At 38.7% G+C, this 25,401-nt stretch overlaps 1 protein-coding gene across 1 annotated transcript; it reads right to left on the bottom strand.

Annotated features, from left to right (window-relative positions):
• Positions 1 to 7,282: 7,282 nt before the first annotated feature.
• On the bottom strand, positions 7,283 to 23,968 carry MINAR2 (membrane integral NOTCH2 associated receptor 2). Its single transcript, XM_030298558.1, has 3 exons — positions 23,804 to 23,968; positions 11,163 to 11,390; positions 7,283 to 7,462 (listed from the first exon to the last, which is right to left on the bottom strand). Exons 1-3 carry the CDS (start codon positions 23,966 to 23,968, stop codon positions 7,283 to 7,285), a joined length of 573 nt encoding a protein of 190 aa, XP_030154418.1.
• Positions 23,969 to 25,401: the final 1,433 nt, after the last annotated feature.

The raw sequence follows: 25,401 nt of genomic DNA, 5'->3' as shown, positions 1-25,401 counted from the left end.
GCTGTCAGCACAGAGCCCGACGTGGGGCTCGAACTCACGGACCGCGAAATCACGACCTGCCTGAGCTGTAGTCAGACTGAGCCACCCACGCACCCCTCAGCACAACATTTTATTTTTTTTTTTTATTTTTTTTTTCAACGTTTTTATTTATTTTTGGGACAGAGAGAGACAGAGCATGAACGGGGGAGGGGCAGAGAGAGAGGGAGACACAGAATCGGAAACAGGCTCCAGGCTCTGAGCCATCAGCCCAGAGCCTGACGCGGGGCTCGAACCCACGGACCGCGAGATCGTGACCTGGCTGAAGTCGGACGCCCAACCGACTGCGCCACCCAGGCGCCCCAAGCACAACATTTTAAACTAAGTCATTATTAAATAAAGGTCAGGTTTTCAATATGTTAAGGGTTATACTGCTCATGAGTTTAGTGTTACCAATGACAGTATAAAGGCAGGGAGATAGACCCTGGACAAAGAGAGCACTTAGATCTCCCTATCTGTCTTTTCATTCCAGAGGGAAATGCTACCAAGTAGACTGTGCATCCATGAGAGCCTGGAGTGAGTATTTTGACATTCGCAAAACAACCCCGGATCTTTATGGACCCACTCATCCCTGAACCCCAGCTTTGAAAGAGTTTGCTAAGGAGCCCACACTCTTCAAGATCTTTTCTCAACCTGAAGACAGAAAGAAATCAGTAGGGGAGCTTGTTAAACAAGAAGATTCGGATTGAGCTGTCCTGGAATTCTGCATTTCTTAACAAGCATGAGCCACAATTTGAGCAGAGACTGCATGGAGGACTTGGTTAATGAGTTCTGGGTGCGCAGCTTGAGCTGCTCCATCTGAAGACTTCTCAGTATGGGACCTCAATTACTGTCACCTTCCTGCACCGCAGCACGCTCGACAGTCTCGGCAGGGCCCTGCTCCCCATGCTAGGGCTTCATCAGCACAATTAATCACTCCAGTTCTCTGCAAGTTCTCTGCTCATTTGTCAGGATTTCCCTGTTTTGACACCAAAGATGGACATCTCTCAAATCGGTTAGGAAGTAGTTTCCCATCCTGGTGCACACCTGCCATCTGGTGGTGAGAATTTAACTCCAAGTTACAGGGAAATAAGAGCCATCCTTTAATTCTGCCTCCCCTGTCCCCTTTCTACTCCCTCTCCACCCCTCTCTTGCCATGGTTAACAATTCAAAGAGTGTTTGGTGAGTGTAAAATTTAAAAGGTGATGTTGCCACATTGTGCCTCAGTGCCTCACCTGGCGGGATTGGAGAGCGGGCATTTGAGAGATTCATTCCAGGAATGCCTCTGAGGCTGAGGTGGAACTAAAAGCTTGCAGGAGGTTATAATCGCCTCCAAGTGGGTTTGATGCCAATGCCTATGGAACCAGGCTCCTCCTGTCCAGACCCTAGAGGAGCTGGGGCTTCCTGGGGCTGACATGATCCAAGGCAACGCTGGAGAAATCAGGTCTTGTGCTCTGGAACACTGTGATAGAGGAAAGACATTCTACCAACATTACTTACTAAGAAAGGATAATTAGCCCATGAATATTCTTAATCAAGAGGTCTAGGGTTGGCTTCTATTTCATTTATTTTTTATTGATTGATTGATTAACTTTATTTGAGAGAGAGAGAGAGAAAGCATGAGTGTGAGGGGCAGAGAGAGAGAGAGAGAGAGAGAGAGAATTCCAAGCAGACTCTCGGCTGTCAGCACTTCTTATCTTACAGAGAAGCCACATGAACTAAAATGGGCAAACTGGCATGACCTTAGGGCATTCGCCTTTACTGGCACAGCGGGCGCAACTGTGTTTGCCCTTACTTACATCATGCATTTTCTGTATCACTCTGGGAGACTGGAGGTGAAAAAGAATATGCTGAGCTTGGAGGGGAGAAGAGAGAAACTGCTCCTGTTTCTGTCAAAATCTGGAATCTACCAAACTCTCATGCCGGTAATGAGAAGATGAAAATGAGGGTGGAAAGAACACCAGAATACATTTAGATCATGGAGGCTCTCATTCCGGTTTTTATTCTGACAGGTCTTCCAACGGCTCTGCACCTCAATCTCGTCTCTTATAAAATGCAGGTTTGATACGTCTCCCACAAGACTGTAGTTGAGGTGATATGAGACTGTGGAAGTGGAAGGGTTTTGAGACTATCAAATATAGAAAGAATGACCATGTCTGTTGTGTTGATACTGGCCCGAGACAGCTCAAATGAAGGCCAAATGGACAGGTTGAGGTGTGTGTGTGGCAGGTATAGGCTGCTGTCCATGGGTATCCACTGAGAATCTTTCTGAATAGCTCAAAAATGGCTCTAAAGTTGTACATTTATGTGTTGATAATAAACAAAAGAAGAAGAAGAAGAGGAGGAAGAAGGGGAGGAGGACGAGGAGGAAGAGGTGGCCACAAACCACAAAGCAGACTCTTAATGATAGAGAACAAACTGAGGGTTGATGGAGGGAGGTGGGTGGGGGATGGGCTAGATGGGGGATGGGCATTAAGAAGGGCACTTGTGATGAGCATTGGCAGTTGTATGTAAGTGATGAATCACTGGTTTCTACTTCTGAAACCAGTATTACCTTATAGGTTAACTAAGTTAGAATTCAAATGAAAACTTGAGAAAAAAAATAAAAAGAACACCATTAAAAAACTAAGTTTAGAATTCATGAAAAAAGCTTATGATCATTGTATTAAAAAAATAAAACAATGGCAGGAAATACAGTGACATTATTCTCTTAACGATGAAGTGTTGATTCTAAATGGTTTAGCCTTTTAAAAAATAGATATTTAGAAAGTTTCATGAACTACTATTTCACTTATACTGACTGATAAAGTTTGGAATCTAGCACAACAATCATTTTATTATTCAGGTAATTATCTAAACAACGTTTCACCAACCTGGACCACTTGGACATGAATTCAAATGTGAGAGAATTTATTTCATAACCTGGAAGAAGAAAAAACCTAACAAATTTAATTAGCCTAACACGAATGCTTACTTTCTTCTTTTTGTCAGGAACTTGAAAACAGTAAGCATAGTATGAATAAAACTGTGTGAGCCTCGAACCTCATTTCTTCCGGCCAGAGAAACCTCTTCAGGGAACTTTTTATACCAAAAACATGGATTTCCTTATTTAAAATATACTTTTATTTTCAAATTTTCCTTTTGAAAGAGAGCCTTTCATCTTTGTTTTTTATATACACATGGAAGCACATAAAACCAACACACGCAGAATTTTCTACCTAGTAGTCTATCTGTTCAGTAGGCCTAAGGTGTGGAGAAATAGTAAGAGCCCTGTGAGATGCCATCTATTTGAGGCAGAGAGGAAGATGAGGCAAAGGACGGATTATGAGATGGAGCCTTGAATGAGGACAGCACACGAGGAAGCCCAGCGCACTTCCTAAGAAGAGAGAGCCCAGTTTGCTCGGGAGTTTTTCCAGCAGTCTGCACAAAGACGGAAATGTGATCAGGTACATGAGTCATAGTTCATAAAATAACGGCAGAACAACCGCTCTGGCAAGGAGCTGTGTTCCGTTTCTGAAATTGCTCACTTCAGTTGAATATTCTCACCTCAAGTTGGGCAAGAGCCTGGACTAAGTGAGTTTTTGGAAGGAACCAGAAAAGTTATCTTTCCTCTACGAAGCACGGTCCGTTAGACTCTGTAAGTAGAAATCCAGAGAGCTTGATATTTATCGGCCCTATCTGATGCCAGTTTTAAAATTATTTTTCATATCTGATAAAATTACCTCTTCAATGACACGAGGGGAGAATTTCAAAGCTGGTACTACACGATAGGCAGAGGGAAGAGAGGAATTAAAACATATTTTAAAAAATATTTACAGAGAGCTAAAAAGGAAGCAATTCAGACCATGCCTTACCTGAAATAGTGGTAAATAATTTAACATTCCTAAATTCTTAACCAATTTGAGGTTGGGAAGGAGGCAATCTCTAAGAACACCTCTACTTTTGACTTTAGCATAACTTGTGTGGTAGAGCCACGAGTTTATGCTGAGGATCCCTCCTCTGTCTTCAGGAATCAGTCTGACTCTAGGGCAGTCATGTCTCTTTTCTTGCAAGATGAGAGGAAATCAAAATTAGCGGTTTTGAGAGGGACGGTAGGAGCTATTGGCCACCGGATCACACTCTTGCTAATCACAGCAGCATACTTGGGCTTTCACCTGCAAAACGCCTTTGGTAAAATACATTTTCATGGACTAATGGCAGACGGTATATTTCACCACCAGATGGCAGCAGTGCACTCTGGATAAATGGTGCGGCCAAGGACGCTTTTTCTTTGTTTTCTACCCACTAAACTCTCCGCTAGGTGACAGCAACATGAATATAATTGGAATAGCCATTAATGGGTTATGTAAAAAACAATTTCATTTCTTCTTTTAAATCTGAGAGCAGCACTTTAGAACAGGATCCACAGTTGGAATGTTTTTCTCTAGAAAATTACCAGACTATGTGCTTTTAGGCCTCCCACACACTAACCTAATATCTAAAAAACAAAACAAAACACAACAAAGCAACAGAATAAAACTTTTGTGGGGAGCATCTTCTAAAGAGCCTGCGAAAGATCACTGTTTGAAACCATTATCACTGAGGAATTTGGGGAGCCCAGACTTCCTCACCCAATTTAGAAAAAAAAGTGGTGACTAAAACAGTAATTTTTTGAACATAATAGTAATTACTATTTATTGACCACCTATTATGTGCCAAGGATTGTACTGAAATGCTTTAAAAATACGTTCACTGAATCTGGATCAGAGGTCGTTTTAAAAAGCCCAGATTTGAACTTAAGCCTGTTTAGGGCCATCACCTCTGTATTTTCCATGACCTCATGCTTTTTCTGCTAGAGCCATTTTCAAAACCCATACTGAAGGAGAAACTGGAACAGCTTTCACGGTATGATTTTGAGGGCACACAGGAATATACTGACTCGTCTTTTGACTTTCCCTTTCATGTAGATGCATCACATTAATCCAATGAGGGATAACATATTTTGATTCTATAGTTACACTGAAGGCTAAACGTGAAGATTGGTTTGGGAGCAATGCAAAGTAATAAACACATCATGTTGAAATCTAAATGACTGCTAGCTAGCATCATGGACGAGAAGCAGAGGAGGGCTGGAGACAGCAGGGGGACGGATGCCAGTCTCCTGACTGGGCAGAAGAGAAAGGTAATGAGATGGGGGCAGGGGCCAAGAAGTTGAGGCAGGCAGGTTGACACAGCTGTCCTGTGGTTATCCCTGCTGAGTGCCCTTAGAGAGCCTTACCTGTAAGTGACCCTGGACAGCTGGTTGTAACCTGGTGCAGCACAAATGCTTTCCACGTGTAGCAGAGACCTGAACATGGTTTGAATCCCTTAGAGGCGAACTTTGGGCAGGCTTCGCAAACTGGGTTAATAGCAAGAGGTTGTCTGCCAGGCATCCACAGTGAGCGGGCCTGCCCTTGGAAGTCCCCAGGACCTTTGTTCTCCTTAATTCAGTTCTAAATTGGATGACAACGTATTATAAAGGGGGAGAGGAATAAGAAGTCAAGTACTACAAATATGGCTCAGACTACCGTTGTGCACAATGATTCTATTGTACGGTAAAGCTGCACTTCAATAATTTTTATTTCAGGTAACTCAGTAGAATGGTGTGCTAGTCCCAAAGGGCAAAAGCTGATGAATGGGAAGAGGAAAAGGTCCCTTTTTTGTTTTATGCACTAAACAGTGTGGGGGTGGGAGTGGGGGTAGTCCTGAAAGAAGAGAAAGGAGTGGGCGCCTGACGTAGGGTCCAGTGTTCTAGGAAAAAGATAAGGGAGGTGACTTGATTCTCTATCTGTGGCCAGAATCATGTCCCTGGTTATCTGTAGGCAATGTCAGGTACCTCAGGGTACGGATAAACTAGCACATACTAGTTGCAACAATTATCCTTAACTATGCAACTACTTACTAGGACCCAAGTATTGTTCTTATCTGGCTCCTGTTTAGTCCTTAGGCAAGCCCCACGGGGGAGCTGATTCTTATCCTTTCTCAGAGACAATAACTTGCCCAGGGTCCCACAGTTAGCAGAAGACAGGATTCAGATCCCATTCTCTTGGCTGTATTTCCTCTGCTTTTTGAGGGCCTTCCTCTGAGGCCATGGCTGGTGATACATACTCACTGAGAGCCACCAGGGGTCACACTAGCCAATGCGGATCAATTAGTAAGCAAGATTGGCTGGAAAGGTAATTAATTTTGGGATGCCTGGGTGGCTCAGTGGGCTAAGCATCCAACTTCGGCTCAGGTCATGATCTCACAGCTGGTGGGTTCAAACCTAGCATTGGTCTCAGTGCTGTCAACTCAGAGCCTGGAGCCTGCTTCGGATTCTGGGTCTCCCTCTCTCTCTGCCCCTCCCCCACTTGTACTCCGTCTCTTAAAAGTAAGTAGACATTAAAAAAAACTAAAGAAATGTAATTAATTCTATAACTATGGCCTGTTCAAGTTTAGGTGTACTGACAGTGCGACATCAAACTGAGGCATTAAAAAGGAATCCTGGGAAAATAAGAACACGTTTGAGTCAAGCCCCTCCACCACCCCTTTTTTTCTGGCTTAAATAGGAACAAAACGAGATAAAGCAGCTTGAATCCAACGCAATAGATAGCACAACCACAAGTTTTTAACCTGTATATCTGGCAGCCAAAAAATGATTGGCTCAACTTCCTTCCTCCCTTCCTTCCTTCCTTTGAGAGAGAGAGGGGCACACGTGAGTGAGGGACAGAGAGAGAGAGAGAGAAAGACTCCCAGGAGAGGCAGAGAGAGAGGAAGAAATGGGGCTCCCCGGGCGAGCTACTCACCCAACCACGGGGGACTCAAGCTCAGGAACTGCCGGGTCATGACCTGAGCGGAAGTCAGGCACTAAACCGGCTGAGCCAACCAGGTGCCCCTGATTTGCTCAGCTGTCTTAGGGAGGAAAGGAGGGTGGGGGTGGCAAGGAGGTAAGACAAAGCTGCTGGCAATTATTGGTGCGGTTTCGTTCTCTATTCTGAGTGTTAACTTTTGGTTGTATATGGTGACTCTTCTGTGATCCCCAGAAGTCCTGCCTCCCAAAGGAAAAAAGCCATTCTGGGATTCTTACAAATTTCGTAGAACAACGGAGAGAAAGCCAGCTTATCTCCAGCAACATTTGTGTTCTACGAGACAATTACATTGATCTGTACATTCAACCATACATTCATACTACTTGAACATGTTTTTCTGCGAATGTTTATTTAGAAAGATTTTTAAGAACTTTCAAGTGTCTGTGTCTGCGGCAGTTTCTTTAGGTGAAAAACATGCAAACGGTCACTATGAAAACCAAGATGCAGGCAACAAGGAGCAAAATCAGACCTATACGACAATATTTCGAATGCTTTTCTTGTTCCTCTTCCTTTTTCAGTAAGGTATCAAAACCGGGCGTGTACATGTCTCCCAACCAAAACCGTAGGTCATTAGGATTTTCCTAAAAAAAAAAAAAAAAAAATTACATAGGAGACTAGGATCAATCAGTGATCAGTCAGCGTTACAGACTACTTGATACTATAGAACAAGATACTCTCAGAGGTTTGAAGGCCAATAGTCCTATTGCCCTGGGTGAAGCTTAAGGGTCATGGTTGCAGTAAGAGAGGCTAGGCTTCCCTGAATAGCATCATTATTTCTCCTGGCTAGCACTGCCAGGAGAGAAATGGCTCACATATAGGGAGGTGGGTGGATACTGGTGATGGCAATACCATTCTTCGACCACATTGCTACTAGTTTCAATGTCCTGCTCTTAGAAAAGCTAAAATATTAAAATAAAATTTGGATGAACTGTGCAGAAGGATAGATGATCTTGAAATCCTCTCTTACATTCTGCTTGTAGTTTGCCCTGGTTACTAAATATGGGGTTTCTTTTCTCCTTTCTTACTGATAAAACTCTTAGTATTTTAGAAAAATGGGACTGACCAAAGGCACTTGGAATTTTATAGCCTGTAAGAGGTGGAAAAGTTTCAGAACATACGTTAGGGGCTCTTTCTGCTAGTTATGAGCTATGGATAAGGATGGCGATGAAGAAGTTGAATTCATGAGGTATAGAAAGAAATTCTAATGAGAACAAACGTCATGACTTCCAGAAACATCTCTTTAAAAACTTAGTGCTTGGGGCATCTGGGTGGCTCAGTCAGTTGAATGTCTGACTCTTGATTTCAGCTCAGGTCATGATGCCAAGGTCTTGGGATTGAGCCCTACATTGGGTCTGCACTGAGCATGGAGCCTTGTTGGGATTCTCTTTCTCTCTCTTCCTCTGCCCTTCACCCATGCCCCACCCCTCTCATATTAAAAAAAAAAGTGCTGAAAAATAGTATCATGAGGTCTGTAAAAGCTCTGAGGTAACTGTATATGTGGAGGATGGTTAGGGAGGGGACTGACTCTGGTTTTAGTGAAGCAATACATCTATCATATTTACATTTGATCCTCCTAAACATAACTCATGGAATTTTCCAGCAGAAACATTATTCCTCATTGCCAATGATGTTCAATCTCCTCAGCCGTACATTTGAACTTTTCTGTTTAGTGGTTTTGAGAGCTATTCTATCACTTACACTACAGTGCCAGCAACACTGGACTATTTGCTGTTCTCACAAACTCTCTCACTTTCTTTTTTTGTGCCTTTTTTCTTGCTACTCCTGACAGAAGAGCTTCCCCACTCATGCAAACTCTCCATATCTTTTGGAATTCTACTCATTCTTCAAGTCCAGCATAAATTGACTTTCTCATGAAGCCTTTTTATAATCCAGTGTGGTTTTGTCCTCGTTTGAATCTGCATAGCACTTTCTACTATTATTACAAACACTATCCTCTTCCTCTATCTTGTTTTATAATTATGGTTTGTTACTTTGATCAGTTAGATTAACTATTTGACAACAGGGACAGGAATACTCATCTTTATAGTCCCTTTGCCATTCATGTGAACAACATGGAGTGGAGAAGAAGCTCTAGCATACAGTCAAGAAATGCTTGCAAAATAAAACAATACATTTTTTCCTAATTGTAGAAAGTGACTTCTTAAGCAGCCCAGTTATCCATTGATAGATGAATGAATAAAGATATGGTATATATATATATATATATATATATATATATATACACACACACACACACACACACATACACAATGGGATGGTATTCAGCCATAGAAAAGAATGTAACCTGCCATTTGCAAAAACATGGATGGAGCTAGACAGTATTATACTAAGGGAAGTATGTCAGTCAGAGAAAGACAAATACCATATGATTCTACTCATGTGGTATTTAAGAAACAAAACAAGCAAAGGAACAAGAGAGAGAAGAGAGAGAGAGAGAGAGAGAGAGAGAGAGAGAGAGAGAAACCAAGAAACAGACTCTTAAGTATAGAGAACAAACTGATGGTCACCAGAGGGGAGAGGAGAGGGGGATTGGGTTGGGTGAGATAAGTGATGGGGATTAAAGAGTGCAATTTTCATCATGAGCACTGGGTGATGTATGGAACTGTTGAATCACTATATCGTACAACTGAAACCAATATAACACTGTATTTTAACTACACTGGAATTAAAATAAAAACTTAATAAAAAAAAAAAGAAAAAGAAAAAAAAGAAAGTGACTTCTTAGAGGTCCTGATCTTCAGACTCCTGATAAAAACAAAACAAAACAAAACAAAACACAAGATTACTGTTGCTAGGGGGGAGTGTCTGTTATGGAAACTTCCCTGGAAAAAAAGGCTAGATTAAGTAGATACATCAAATCTATTAGGAGATTAAAAAACCTCAAAGTCTCTGGACAAGAAGATATTTCAAGAGTGCACATAGGAGATTTTTAAGGTAAGATTTTAAGGGGACACAATGCTATCCCCTTTTCAACAGAAAGAAATCTTCAGGTGCTTAAGTTATGGGGCTCAGAGCAGATACACCTTGTTACGTGAAGGGTATATGGAAAATGTCAGGCCTCCCTGACCCTAGGGCAAACCGAGGCTGAGGAGGAATCTAGTAAAAAATACAGGGCCACCCTCCCTGATGTTCAGGTATGTCTAGATCTTCTATACATGAGACAGAGGACACCACCAGTGGGGTTGGGGTGGGAGGGCGGGTGGGCGGTGGGGAAAGAAAAACTGAAGTTGGGTTTAGGCTGGGTGAATGAGTTCATTGCATACTTTTCCTGTGTTGAAATGTTTTTGTTTTGTTTTGTTACTGAGACACAGGAAAATGTCCAAAATGTAAATCTGCAATCTTAAATCATTGAGTGGGCTTGGAATAAGATGACCTTTGATGAGAACTGCCTTGCACAGTGCCTAAGACAGAGAATTTAATAAATATTTTTTAATAAATGCAGAATAGGGAATTCTTAAGTATTCATGAAATAAATGGTCATAAAACTAGGGGAAAACATACATAATCTGCCAAATTAACTTTGAAAAACCTTTTACCTTCTAGGTAAACCTTTCTGTATCACATCATTTCCTCATCTCTACACTATACAGATGCCAGAAATTGCTGACACTGTAAAACTCAGAACAAATCAATAAACATGTACTGACTAGGACAGAGAAAAGGATGCCAGATGCCACAGTGATCTGACATCTGGACATTTGGGTCTAGCAAAAAGGGGTGGTCACCTAAACACCCATTTAAAAAAAAATTTTAATGTTTATTTTTGAGAGAGAGAGAGAGAGACTGACAGAGCATGAGTAGGGGAGGGACAGAGAGAAATGGAGACACAGATCTGAAGCAGGATCCCGGCTCTGAGCTGTCAGCAGAGAGCCTGATGCAGGGCTCAAACTCATGAACTGTGAGATCATGACCTGAGCAGAAGTCGGATGCTTAACCGACTGAGCCACCCAGGCACCCTTATATCCATTTTTTTTTAAATTTTTTTTCAACGTTTTTAGGGACAGAGAGAGACAGAGCATGAACAGAGGAGGGGCAGAGAGAGAGGGAGACACAGAATCGGAAACAGGCTCTAGTCTCCGAGCCATCAGCCCAGAGCCTGACGCGGGGCTCGAACTCACGGACCGCGAGATCGTGACCTGGCTGAAGTCGGACGCTTAACCGACTGCGCCACCCAGGCGCCCCATATATCCATTTTTAAAAAAGGAAACTTGAACTGATCTTCTTCAGCAACTGAAGAAGGTGATTCTTTGCTTTGAGTACCTTCAGGTGTCCAGAAAGGTTTGTGTGAAGGGAATGCCTGTCATATTCTTCAACGGTCCATGAGGGGTTCTTTTTTCTTTCTTCCATAGCTTCCTCCAAACTTATGTCACCGTACAGTGGGTTATTCTTCAGAACAGAGGACAGGGATGGTGGGGGATGATCTGTAGCAACAGCACGCTGTGCACTGGGTCCTCTCATTCGCTGAGCAGTGATAGTCTTCTTCTCTCTCTGTTAGGAGGCACAGAGACAAGTCTCCTCTTACCAATGGGCCACTCACTGATGGCGGAGGATGAAACGTGAAATAACTGCCCCTGAAAATTTGCTGATTCTGCCTGGAACCCCAACAGATTAGGACAATGAACGAGGAAACGATTCTAGGATCTGGTCTGACCTAGAATCCTGTCCTTAACTGAGTTTTTTCTTTGCATGTGATCTTGCTCAGCTTCAGTAATCATTCATTAAAATGCTATTTTATCACTACAGAGAAAGAACACTGTCCTTTAATTCCAATCACAGAATTCTGAACAAAGCCAATTTCTTTTCCAGCTCACTTGCACTGAGATTTAATAACATTTTACTTCTTTCTATTTGTGCTTTCCACGACCGATAAAAATAATATTTAGCATTGCTGGATTAATCCAGCAAAGTGAAGATTACAAACATTTTATAGATGTGCCTTGGCTTTTACAAAAACTCTCTTGGGACTCCTATTTCAGGCAGTTTGGAGGACAGAACAGCATCATATTCCTTTATATGTGTACAGACCAGGTGGCTATTAGATGGCTCTAATATTGACTTTCAGATTTTTTAAATCTTTTTTAATTGAAGCAAAATATACAATAGAAAATTGCACATATCATAAATGTATAGCTCGATAAATTTTCACAAACCAAATAAACCCAAGACGCTACCAAGAAACAGAGCACCTACCAGCACACCTCACTCTGCCTTGCCCTTCCCCTGCCCAAGGACAACCAGTGTCCCAAGTTTAACAGTGGAGGCCAGTTGTGTTTTTGTGTCTGATCTGGCCTTCAGGTTTGTATTTTGCTTTTTTTTTCTTTCTTTCTTCTTATGGCTATAAAAGTATCATAGAGGTAGAAAATATTTCCATTAAAATTTGTTCATTGGTTAAATAAAGTTGAGAAGAAACAAAAGCTTATAGAGTAATGCCTCAGTTATCATGGGGCTTCAAGGGAGAGGAATTTCACATAAGTCAATTTTCAGAAAACTTAGGGTTAACCCTTAAAAGCTAATTTCACTACTTTCACATTTCACTAATTTACAGCAATTTTTTAATTCATATGTTTCACATATTTCAGACTTCCTAAACAGGTTCAATAGCAATTAATATTCCTCTTAGTCATCTTTATTATCACCATTATACTGATTCCTCAGCATATATTGGGGTATATAGGTCACATTGAATATGTATTTATGTAAGCTAAATTGTAAACTAATTTTACATACAGTTTCCTTCTGAAATGGCTGATAAGCCAAAAGAAAATCATCTAGGTAAAACCATTCACATTCTCTTCAGCCTTACATTTCCCTAATTTTCTTAACCCATAGATTTTTGACATGCTTAGCGGTCAACTTGGAGATCTTCTCTGAATTTATTATGTTGTTGGTCTGAAAATCAATTTATATTCTACAATACTGAAATTTGCAATGAAATAATACATCATCTTGACTTAGCATTTGTCTTTAAGATGGATGACCTCATAAAACATGTTTCTGAATTTGATATGAAAACAATTTGATATGAAATTAGATCATTTCAGCTTCGCATAATTCTGACTCAAGGCTTTTTTGTTTTTTTCGAGGATAGATATCTTTGATCATCTTTGAGAGGGATAATTCTTTGGACACTGACAAATTTGCTTTGTCAGTTCTCTTGCCTACTAGACTATTCTTTGAGCTTCTTAAATAAGAAAGCTCTGTAAATGAGGAAAACACAGTTTGGGGGGCCAGGAAAAAATAATAGACTCTATTACAGTGTATAAAGACCCTGAAAAACTAACAGGCACGAGATAAAAATTAATCAGACTTATAGTGTAAAAAGAACATGCAAACCCTTAATTCTAAACCATATTCTTGGAAGTCTGGGGTTTATCTTAATACATGGTGCCATTTATTTTTCTGTTGCATGACAATTTCAGGTCTGAAGGCATGTGAAGGGAAAACTAATAGAATATTTTTACTAAGATATATAATAGAATATTCTTTACTAAGAATATGATAGCAATATAAAAAATACTAATGATGGTTGAGGTTCATTCACATTTTGATGATTTTTCTCAAATAGCCTAAGGGAAAAAAAAGCATGTATTTGATTCTAACTCTCGACCCCACTAGATTATATTTACCAAAGGAAAATTCAACAGTAATTCTATTATTTTAGCCATATGGACTCTACAATAATTTGTATTTTAAAATATTCAAGGAAAGTAACATTTCAAAGCTTACCTGGACTTCTCCGTATCACCATTACTTTGTCCATTTATCTTTTATACACTTAAATCATTATTTACAACATTTATATATAAGTAAACTATCAATCAGTAAAATTAGTGAAATAGAGTGCACGTTGAGACAAACAAAACCTGAGAGTATACAATTAATAGACCAATAAAGAAAGAGCCTCTAAAAAAACTGTACTCCAGAAAGAAGAAACTTGATAACAAAAGGAAAAATTAAGAAGAAATGCCGAACAAAACAAAACAAAACAAAACAAAAAGGAATACGGAAAAAATATTGATAAGTCTATCTATATCTCTCTCTATATATCTAAGTAAGTATTGATTTTATGGTAAAACAGAGATAATAATCACCAATTTGGGAATTTAAACAATTTTTAATTTATTTTATTTTTTTTTTAATTTTAGAAAGAGAGCAATAGCATGAGTGGGGGAAAGGGGTAGAGGGAGTGGAAGAGAGAGATGGAGAGAGGGGGAGAGAGAGAAGTCTTAAGTAGGTTCCACACTCAGTGCAGAGCCCAGTGCAGGCCTTGATCCCAAAACTCTGGGATCATGATCTGAGCTGAAATCAAGAGCAGGATGCTCAACCAACTGACCCACCCAGGCACCCCTAATTTGTGAGTTTTTGAATAAGGGATAACTAAGTCACTTGACAGTAAAATTTAACACAAATATTTTTTATTAGAACATTTTAAGAAATCAGGTTAGTGAGAGGATAGAAATAGTAGTAAAAAATAGAGAAAGGATCGATAGTTTCTAAATCAGTACAGCAATAGAAAAAAAGATAAAGGAAACTTGATAATAAGACAATAAAATTGAAACCAAGAATGGGGGAACTTCAGCAAAAGAGAACAATTTTAGAAATAATCATGTTAAATGTAAATAGACTAAATTCTTTATTTAAAGACAGAGATTGTCAGGTCAGATTTTTTTTTTTTTTTTTTTTTTTTTTTTTTTTTTTTTTGGTCAGGTCAGATTTTTAAAATTAAATGAAATTATGTAATGTTTATAAGAGGAGTACCTAAAATATAAGGACTCAAAAATGAGAGTGAAAGAATGTGAAAAGATATACTGGCAAATGAAGAAGAATGGGAGCTATGTATTGTGGTGACTGGTTAAATGCCTATGAATTTTATCCTCTTCTCCTAAGCATAAAGGATGGATGACTGTCTTTCCCAGTCTGGCTTAAAGTTAAATTGGGGCCAGCTAAACCACCTCCAAGCCTGGCCCCTGAAATCTTCCACAAGATTTTTGGCTCATATTCCATTTTTGTGTCATTGTTAAGTAAGGGTTCTGTGATGGCAGAACTACAGGATGAAAGAACTTGAGGCCATGGGTTATTGCTTGAAAAAGAGCTGCCTCTAAAATCCACCTGCTCTTTTTTAGGCTTCTCGTGAGCATGAACATTCTTTTTAGTTACTGGTATTTTTTGGGGTTATGTGTTAGCACAGCCTAGTCTATCCTCCCTAATAAAGTAGTAGATCTTGAAATTCCACAAACATGTGGCATGGACTTGCAGCCAAAAAGTGGAAAGGGCTGAGAGAAACATCAGAAGCTGGAATGATGGTTATTCATATCCTATAGGAAAAAAATTTTTTTGCATAAATGTCATTTGTTGTAATTTGGAATCTAATCACCTCTAGGAGATTATAGAGCTCTAGGAGATATACTTGTGAAATAATCAGAGAACTCATGTACATATAATGACATTACAATAATCATAGCATTAATGTGCTACAAGAAAGAGATGAGATTAGAGAAAGCTGCACAGTTGGAAAGAAGAAAGAAAGTAGAGAGGAATCTAGGCATCTAGAAATGTGATGCCTTCTATTGTTGAAAGTCTGTTTGTAGATCTCAATACTAAAACACAGAATTATTTTTTTTAAAAAAGCATTGAGCAAAAAATACCTATTGAAATTTCTCAACTGAATAAAATGACTCAAGATAAAGATCATGCTAGGCTGTGCTTTCATAACTGTTACCCTGAGAGCCTCTATGCGGTTGTCACTGACTCTAAAAATACAGAAACGGAGGCAGAAAAGCAAGGCATTTCAGCCTATTTGAGAGCTATGTCTGCAAAGAACATAGGTGTGTTTACTGACATATAAAAGTGACTGCAAGTAGTCAGTTATGTTAGGTAAGATACGTTAATAAATAGCTTCCTAAATTCTGTAAAGAATGTATTACCAAAGAAATCACAAGCCTACACCTAAAAGCTTTTAAATGTTTAAAATTAAAACAAAACAAAAGAAAACAATGACAATAATCCTAGATTTCTAAATGTCCTTGAGTAGGAGTAAACTTTGAAGTCTATCCTTGAAGCAGGGTCTACTTCTGACGTGGCAAAAGAGAAAAGTGAACAAGGAGATGCTTCCTAAAGAGTGTAATCAAGGACTATAGAGAACAATGCATCAGAAATCCTTCTAAAAAGCAGAATCATGTCCTAATCAATCTTCCATATCCTCAAAGAAGGAGGCCATGAAACTACTCCCATGGGATCTCAGAATTACTTTGGAATAGTGACAGCTGTGTCTTTAATTTTTCCCATTCAGAAAGGGAGAGTTTATATATATATATGTGTGTGTTATTTATATATTGTGTACATATATAATATATGTTATGTAAATATGTTTAACATATAATATAATATAAGTGTATTTATATATGTATATGCACTATATATATGCTGTATATATATACACACACACACACTATACATACATATATATATACATATACATATATGTATATATATACAAACATATACATGTATATGTATAGTGTATACATATACATATATGTATACATATACATATATATATATGCATATATAGTGTGTAAATATATTTGACAGAATGATAAACTGTGGCAAAGCCTAACTAGCAAATCCATTTCTTCTTAAGGGCATACAACGGCAAGGACATATGACTAACAACTCATGGTTGACCCCTAAAATCCCTTGAAAGATTCCTGGGTTACTCTCTTTCCAATGTTCAGACCTATGGAGATTCTGATATAGTAAACCCTCAAAAAGGAACAGTCTGGATTCCACTTGGAAGCCAGGCCTTTAGGACATCTACATCACCCACATCAGATGTTGTGAGAGATACATTTTATTGTGTTAACTCAATAAAATTTGTTTCCATAACATAACTTAGCCTGACTAACCACTAAGAAAGTATATATTTAGCAGACAAAATAGGTATTAAAATAAAAGACTGTGTTAGTTACAGAGAATTGCTATAAAGTGAATAAAGACAGATATCATCAGTAAAATATAACAATTTTAAACTTGTATGTATCTAATAAAATAGTATCAAAATTTATAAAGCAAAACTTGACATAATTACAAGGAGAAATTTATGCAGAGAATTTTTATCAAGCAGACAAAACAATTACTAAAGATAAAGGATTTGAGCAATAAAACCGAGTTTGATCAAGTCACATATACTGACATCTTCATTAAACAACTAAATACATTAATTTTAAAATATACACTGGATATTTACAAAAGTTGATAATGTACTAGACTTTAAAACAAATTTCAAAGACTCAGTATTATATGGATTGTGCTGTTTGAACACAGTCAACTTAGTTAGAAATTTGTATATTTATATCAAAAAGTTAAAGTACCACGTTTTGTAGAAAACTAAAACACACACTTCAAAGAAATAATGAAAATTAAAAATTTAGAATAGAATTAAAATGGAAAATGCTACATTTGTAAAATTGTTGGGTGGAGTTGAAACGGTATTTTGAGGGAGTATTACAAAAATATTTTCTTGCATTATAAAGGCAGAATGAGAAAATGAGGTAATAAGAAACAATAAAGATAGAAGTAGATATATTACATTGTATGTTAACTGCAATTTAAACAAATAAAAAAGATAGTAGAAATCAGTAAATATTACAAATTAAAAAACAAATATATTAGAGAGGATGAACAATGTTGAAAACTATTTCTTTGGAGAGGCTAAACAGATTAAAATATCTCTGGCAATACAGATCGGGAAAAATAAAAAGACACAAATCCAGTGTTAGAAATGTAAAAGAAACAATGAAAGAGACGTAGCAGAGATTAATAAATGTAATAGGAGAATAATATGAGCAACTTAAAAACTTTATATGCAATTGGGCAGTTTCCATCATAATATAACTTATCAAACTTAATTAAGAAAAAAAATAGGGGGCTTGGGTGGCTCAGTCTGTTAAGCATCTGACTTAAGCTCATGTCATGATCTCATGGTTCATGAGTTTGAACCCCGTGTTGGACTCTGTGCTGACAGCCCAGAGCCTGGAGCCTGCTTTGGATTCTGTGTCTCCCTCTCTCTCTGTCCCTACCCTGCTTGCACTCTCTTTCTCTGTCTTTCAAAAATAAATAAACATTGAAAAAATTTGAAGCAAAGAAAAAATAGAAAATGATAATAAATCTGTGATAATTTGATTAATTGAATCAATAACTTAACATCTACCCCAAACTGAAAATTATCAGGCCAAGAGAATATTGCAGTCAAATTCTACTGGATATCCCTGAAACAGATCATTTATATTTTGTCAAACACTTCCAGAAAATAAGAAAACAAGGAATACTCCCCAATTCACTTTATGAAAGCTTGGTATAAACTCCAGACAAAGGCAGTAAGTAAAAGAAAGGGTAATTTAATTATAGGACAATTTCTCTTATAAGCACAATGCAAAAGTCATGAATAAGCTATTGGTAAAAAGAATCCTACAATACATATAAATTATACATACCAGAATAAGATTTATAACAGGAAATAATTTTTACCTGGAGGGTGATTTAAAATTAGAAGATGAATGTAACTCATCACATTAACAGGAAAAAAAATGCAGAATTTTACAACAGATTCTGAAAAAGATTTTGAAAACATTCAAATGTCTTTAAAGCAAACTTTCCAACCACCTGGGAATAGTAGGGGATCTTTAAAAATTAATTAAGAGAATCTACGTAAAACTTCCAGGGCATAGTTTACCAAATGGCTGCAATATTAGAAACATTTGTTTTAGTTTCAGAATTAATACGAGGATGTCAGTAATCACAAACATTCACATATTATTTCAGTGGAAGCCCTAAGCAATACAATAAGAACAGAAAAATAAATAAAAGGAATAGGGTTTTAAATAAAACAAAATAGCGGATAGCATGATTAGCTGTAGGGATGTTTACAGTCAAAATAAAAGAGATTTAACACTATTCCTGGATTTAAGATTAATATATGACAATTAATAGTCTATAAAAATCAATGGCATGCATGAGTAACACTTTATTATGAAACATGATTTAAAAGGTTCTAGTCTTAAAAGCAATGGTGCTATAAATATTTAGATATACACCTAACAAACTTTATGAAAACTTCTATATGGAGAATTATAAGATATCATTGAAGGGCCATATGAAGAACTGAATAAATAAAAAGATATACCATGTTTATGGATTGGGAGAATCAAGATTATAAACATTTCCATTTTTCCCCAATTTAATCTGTACATACAATGAAGTCCCTTTCATAATCATAAATGCCTTGCAAACAAGGCATTTTGTTTATCTATTACTTGTGGGTATACAAACAAAATCAGCTCCCCAGTGACCCCAGTAATTCTGTTTCCCAAATTGCTAGAATAAGTTTTCACCAACCCCTCAAAATTTTCAGGATAAAATTTAAAATCTCAGACAACAATTACCAAACCTTTGTTGAAACTTGTTTCCTGCCTTCTCCTCCACCTAACCTCCCACACATGCTATTGTAATACTCAGGGCGTCCTTAATAAAAGCTTTAGCGCAAGAGGCATTTGGGTCTGATCTGAGAGCAGTATGATGAGACAGCTTAGGTGTTGTTTCTGGCAGCACACCATCCAAGGCTAAATTCCAGACCCCACTGGAGATTTTGTGAGCTGCATAAATTTAGCATAACTTGATAAATCATGTTCTGATATTTGCAAGTAAATCCCTGAACAACTGAGCAGTGCCCGTCAATCTACTTCCTAGATAATAATTTAAGAGCCTCAAAGGCTCTTCCCCAAATATAGGCTTAAAAATGGGAGTCTAATGCATATGCAGGGTATTCTTTTCAGAACGCTAATTGGAGGATTAGGAATAGAGACATTTTTAGAGAAGGCAAAACAGATATCAGGGACCTGTCCAGAGACAGATCATTAAGAAGTACAATTATAGTATGCAAACAAGCAAAACAAAACAAAACAAAACAAAAAACTGAGATAGAAGAGACATTAGAAGATAGGGGAAAAGATAGCTCTTAAGACTGTGACAAAAAGCGAGGAAAATGACTAGGAAATAAACCCAGGAAATGGCACTGCCTAGAAATCAAGGGAAGAGCAACCTCTTATCCTTGGTCTTTTGCTCCAGCTCACAAGTTTAGCATGGAATGCTCTTGGGTTCTGAAAAAGATGTGATGGAAGCCAGGAAAAGATAAAACAAAGAGATTAGTCTGAAATGACTCTGAAGTCTGACTGCTAATCAAAAAAAGGGGGGCACTACATTATCTGAAACCAAACATATTTTATCATTTAAACTAAAAAAAAAATCACCCTTTTCCTTTCATTACCTCGTTCTATAAAGCGATTGGCAGAAATATTTAGAATACAATTCCACATGCCTTCATCAGATACATGCCCCAAATTATTTTAACAACCAGAAACATTAGATTTTGGCGAACATTTGTTCATTGCACTGAGATGAAATTTATTGTGAAGCTTCTTTGCTTCTCTACTGAAAGAATTTAAGAAGGAGTAAATATAGTGGAATCAAGAAATATATGCTCATACTCTCTCCCTGCAAACATGGATGACCTGTGTATTTGCCTGGCATGGAATTCACAGCCTCCTGGACTATAGGCATGTGTGAGAACGAGCGCTTGCTTTTCTATATGCCCACAATTGCTTTCATGTGTAATAATGGCTTAAAGAATTTCCCCTGAAGATGTTAGGTGAATTTTTATAGAAAAGCTTTGAGATGGATGAGAATATGCTGCATATAGTTAGGAATTCAACTTCACATTCGGGATTATGAGATCTGTGTTTTAACTGCTGAATTACCACTAATTTTGAAGGCAATTGTTGCTAGGTTAAGTCCTTTGACATTTCGTGATGTAGTCTGAATCCCAAACACCATGCACCTGGGTGGTGTGAGACCCAGCGGTAAGCTGACACAACTCTGAAGTCTGTGTAGATTTCGTGTGAGTAAAAAATCTACTGCTTGAGTTATGGATTCACAGATGTATTGACTATATTCCCTAACACCACCATCTACACACAAGCACATACACCCCTCCATCCGCACTATAAATAAAAAAATGCAAGTAGTATTATCTACTGTTTTGCAATGTCTAATGAAAGGATAATGTCAACACACACAACAGACTGCTGTCTAACAACAACAACAACAACACACATTTCTTAAACTTTTATGGGAAATATTTCCTCTCAATTGTTTTACCTCATGTTATTTTACTTGTTCTCATTTTAAAACAAATATGTAAAATTAATATTATTCTAGTTTTTCAAGTGAAAATACTGAGGCTTGAACCAAGTAAGAGCCACAATAGATGTCTCTTAAAGTGGCTTACTGTGGATGTGAGACAAGAAACCAGGTTTCCACCCTCTTTATTCGATGCTCTTCCTGTTGGTTTAATGCATCCCCAGCAGACTGAGGGTTTTTTTTTTTTAATTTTTTTTTTCAACGTTTATTTATTTTTGGGACAGAGAGAGACAGAGCATGAACGGGGGAGGGGCAGAGAGAGGGAGACACAGAATCGGAAACAGGCTCCAGGCTCTGAGCCATCAGCCCAGAGCCTGACGCGGGGCTCGAACTCACGGACCGTAAGATCGTGACCTGGCTGAAGTCGGACGCTTAACCGACTGCGCCACCCAGGCGCCCCCAGACTGAGGGTTTTTAATTAAGAACTTCTGACAGTGCCACCTTATGCACCCTTAACGCCTCAAATGCACCTGATACACTTTGTGCCTTCTTCCAGGTATCTCTACAGCTACTTAAACTTTAGTAAGTCCTTTATTTTAGGTATTTATTTTATCCCACAAATATATCACTCTTGGATTTTTTAAAATACAGCTAATGAGAGAAAAACTACTTATTCACATATTGCAAATTAAAGTAGTAAAATACAAATAATTGTTAGTCCTAATTTGTGTCATGGCTACCCAGCTAACTGAATTTGTAAGATCTATTTCCCCTCACCCCGTTATTTCAATAGTAAATTAGCCTTTATTCTGTCATTTTAACGTTATTTTAGGGTAAAAGGATAATTAAATCGAGTTCATGTGCAGTTTAAAATTACCAATAACAGGGGTGCCTTGGTGGCTCTGTTGGTTAGGTGTCTGCCTCTTGGTTTCTGCTCCGGTCATGATCTCACAGTTTGTGAGTTCGAGCCCCACATCAGGCTCCACGCTGACAGTGCAGAGCCTGCTTTCCTCTCTCTTCCTCTCTCTCTGCCCCTCCCCTGCTCACTCTCTCTGTCTCTGTCTCAAGAATAAATAAATAAACTCAAAGAACAATTAAAAAAATTACCAATAACATATCTAAAGACATTCATAGCAGATTTTTACCTCCTTGTTTTTTTGTTAAATAACCGCTTCAACTCATCAGGGCCTACCTATTGAAAAAGATGCCCCTTAAAAATTGGATGCATTTCATTCAGGTTTAGAAACAACATTCAACAGAGCTTTAAACTGTGAAGATTCCCGTGAAGGAAATAGGTCAACTCCAGTACCAAACAAAAGATGTTAGATTGATACATTCCAACCTCAAAGGAATTTATTGGATATGTTTTCTTCTGCTAAACTTCATAGCATAGGAGGGCCAAGGTTTTCTGAACTGATTTTTGAGTCATTTTATTCCGTGGCATAAACAACGAGGAGGAATTTATTGTGTTTAACTTAAAACACGAAATTTATTGTGTTTAACTTAAAACACGAAAACAATAACCAAAAAGGTGTGTATGGGTGGGGGGAAGAGTTTTGAGGATTCCAAAAGGGAAGGATGCAAAATTTTTTTAAAAGTCAGTTGTCATAACAGGCTGCCTTATGATGGAAATAAATTAAAACCCTTATAGGTGGAGGAAACACTTACATAATCATTTGAGTGTACTTGATTTTGAATGATCTCATGATAAAGGTCCCGAGGAGCCCACAAACACACCACAAAGGAGTCACTTTACACCAGGACTCATGAGTAGCAACTGTTTCTTAAAAGAAAACAAATTTCTGTTCAGGGAATTTGAACCACTCCAAAGGACTTAATGACTTGCAGGGGTTTGTAGGTCAGTCACATCTGTTCTGAAATGAAATGCTTCTTCCTGTTTCTAAATTGACTAACCCTTAACCCCATTAGCCCTCACGTCTTAAAACAAAGATTATTCCTGTTTCTTGAGCCTTCCAACAGTCAGGGCCTTTATGTTTATTCCAGCACATGGAACTCATCACAGTTTTATTCCTCTCTTTTGGTCAGCAAAAAGAAGGAAGGTGCAAAAGAAGAAAGCGAAAAAATAAAGTGTGCACTGGGTTTGAAGGTCTGATTGTTATGTCTTGTCCACATGGATACCTGCAGAAAATAAGAGTATCTAAAATAAAAGGGAAGAGTTCCCTCTATTTTGTTTTCCTTCAATCATTGGGTTTCCATTGTTATGCTGACTCTTCTCTGCAAGAAATGAAAGGGAGCCAGCCTAAATAAGGCAAGAGCAAGTTCCCCAGTGGTCTCAGAGGCTGTGTTTGAGTCCCTTTCTAAGCTGCTGCTGCTTTGGGCTTAGAATGCACCAGAAGAGAGAGGTAGATTTTCCCCCCAGAGTCTTATTTGCAAAAGTAACAAGTGGTTTGAAAAATTCTGAAGGAAAGGAGTAAAATGAAAACTAGGCAATAAAATGAGGACGGGCTGCAAAGCTAGTGCTTGGCGGGAAATGAATGTTTGCAGGAATTCACATATTTTATAAAGTGATCAGAGAGTTTCCTTACGTTAAGGAAGAGAGAAAGACCTTTTTTATATTGCAAGGGCAGCCACCTTGTACCGTGTTCCCTACAGCCTTCCCCCCCCCCTCGCTGCACAAATAAGGAAATAATAGGTAGTGAGAAAGAACTGATCCTCGCCTGGGGGCTTTATGCTGTCCTGGACTTTACCTGTGAGTACACGAGGTTTTGCCAGTGCTGGGCGGCAGGGTGATTCCCACCTGGAAACCTCACCAGGCTGGCCTGAAGAAGAGCTGAGTTCCTCTTGAAAGACTTCACATCGAGCCGCAGGAATTTGTCAGGATGGTTGTTATTTGGCAAAACAGAGAGATCCATGTCTCCCCTCGTCTACGGTGGAAAACAAAGGTAAGTGAGGCTGCTTCTGTCAGACTCGTCCATTATTAATGAGCCTGAGGATGCTCCGGTTGGCATCTGAAACCAGGTCTCTCAGCTACACGGGGGAGCTGTTCTCGAAATGATATGCTGACGCACATAGACAACGCAGCGCCCTGCCTTGCCTTTCACACACAGCACGCCAACACACGCACACACACACACACACACGCATGCACACACACACATTTAGGAGGCTTAAAAGGGACAGATGGGGTTGTACTCGTTAAATTACACAAAATGCCAAAATTAGATATATAGTGCTTAATGTCTCTCCATACAGGGTCAGACATAACGGTTTAAGAGGAACTAGTCTTTGGATAAAGGCTGCCAGAATTTCAGGGTCACAGTCCATAACTGGAGCACCTGAGATATCACCTGTAAGGAAGAGATTTCTTAATTTTTCTCTCTGAACACTGCCGAGCTAACACAGCTGATTTGGCCCCGCCGATGCAGTCTCCCATATGATATGCGGGATCTTGTTTCTCCTCCTGTTTTGACTCCCAGAGTCTCAAGCTCACATGAAACCTGACCACTGTCAGCTTTGGTCCGAACTGAGAAATGGCAAGAATTTTGCTGTTATAGTTTGCTACAGGAATTCAGCACCCCAATCTACTGCCTTGACCCATATGCTATCCAAGGTCCCGTTGACTCTGTTCCTGGCTGTATAAACTCCTTCGGTGTGCTTTGGTGTTCACACAGCACATTGGGAACCAAAGGGGAACATGGCTGCTGGGTTTGGATGATGTGCTGTCCTAAGTGAACCCATCTGCCGTTCAGGGAGCCAAGGTGGGAATGAGGCTGAAGACCCTGTATTAAGCCAGGAAGTAATGATGACTTTAAGGGACATAAGCTCTCACATTTCAAGTCACTCTGCCTCAGGCAACCCATGCTTCTCATTGGGAAAGTATGGATTTCCATCTAGAGTAAGAGGAATACTTTCCCACCGTGAGAAGGCAAAGGATAGATGCATCAGCAGTTTTAAAAAGACATAGGTTGTTTGTTATGTGTGCATCTCTGTAAACCCATCTGATTCAGCAGGAAGGTTTCTCTTCCAGGGGTAAATGGGGTCACATGTGGAATGTATCAGCACCAGATTTCAGAAGAGTGCCATATAGCTTATAAGAACCAGCAGCCAGGATGTTCTCAAATTGAGCAAGACACTAGAGAGTACTTACCTTCTTTATAGCAATAAACATGAGGGAGTTTAAAAATCCTGTCCTACTTATAGCTGTAAAACTGGTTTGAACCATCAACATTTTCTGTAAGAATGTTTTGGACCCAGACTCTTCCACTGTCTTGCAATATTCGAAATAAACTTGGGTAGTTTTAACAATATATTTACTGGAGAAAGTAAGAGCTACTTCATAATGACA

This window comes from Lynx canadensis, chromosome A1 (assembly GCF_007474595.2).
Source record: "Lynx canadensis isolate LIC74 chromosome A1, mLynCan4.pri.v2, whole genome shotgun sequence".
Lineage (NCBI taxonomy): Eukaryota > Metazoa > Chordata > Mammalia > Carnivora > Felidae > Lynx > Lynx canadensis.
The sequence above is the reverse complement of the archived record's forward strand: the minus strand, read 5'-3'. Positions and strand labels throughout refer to the sequence as shown.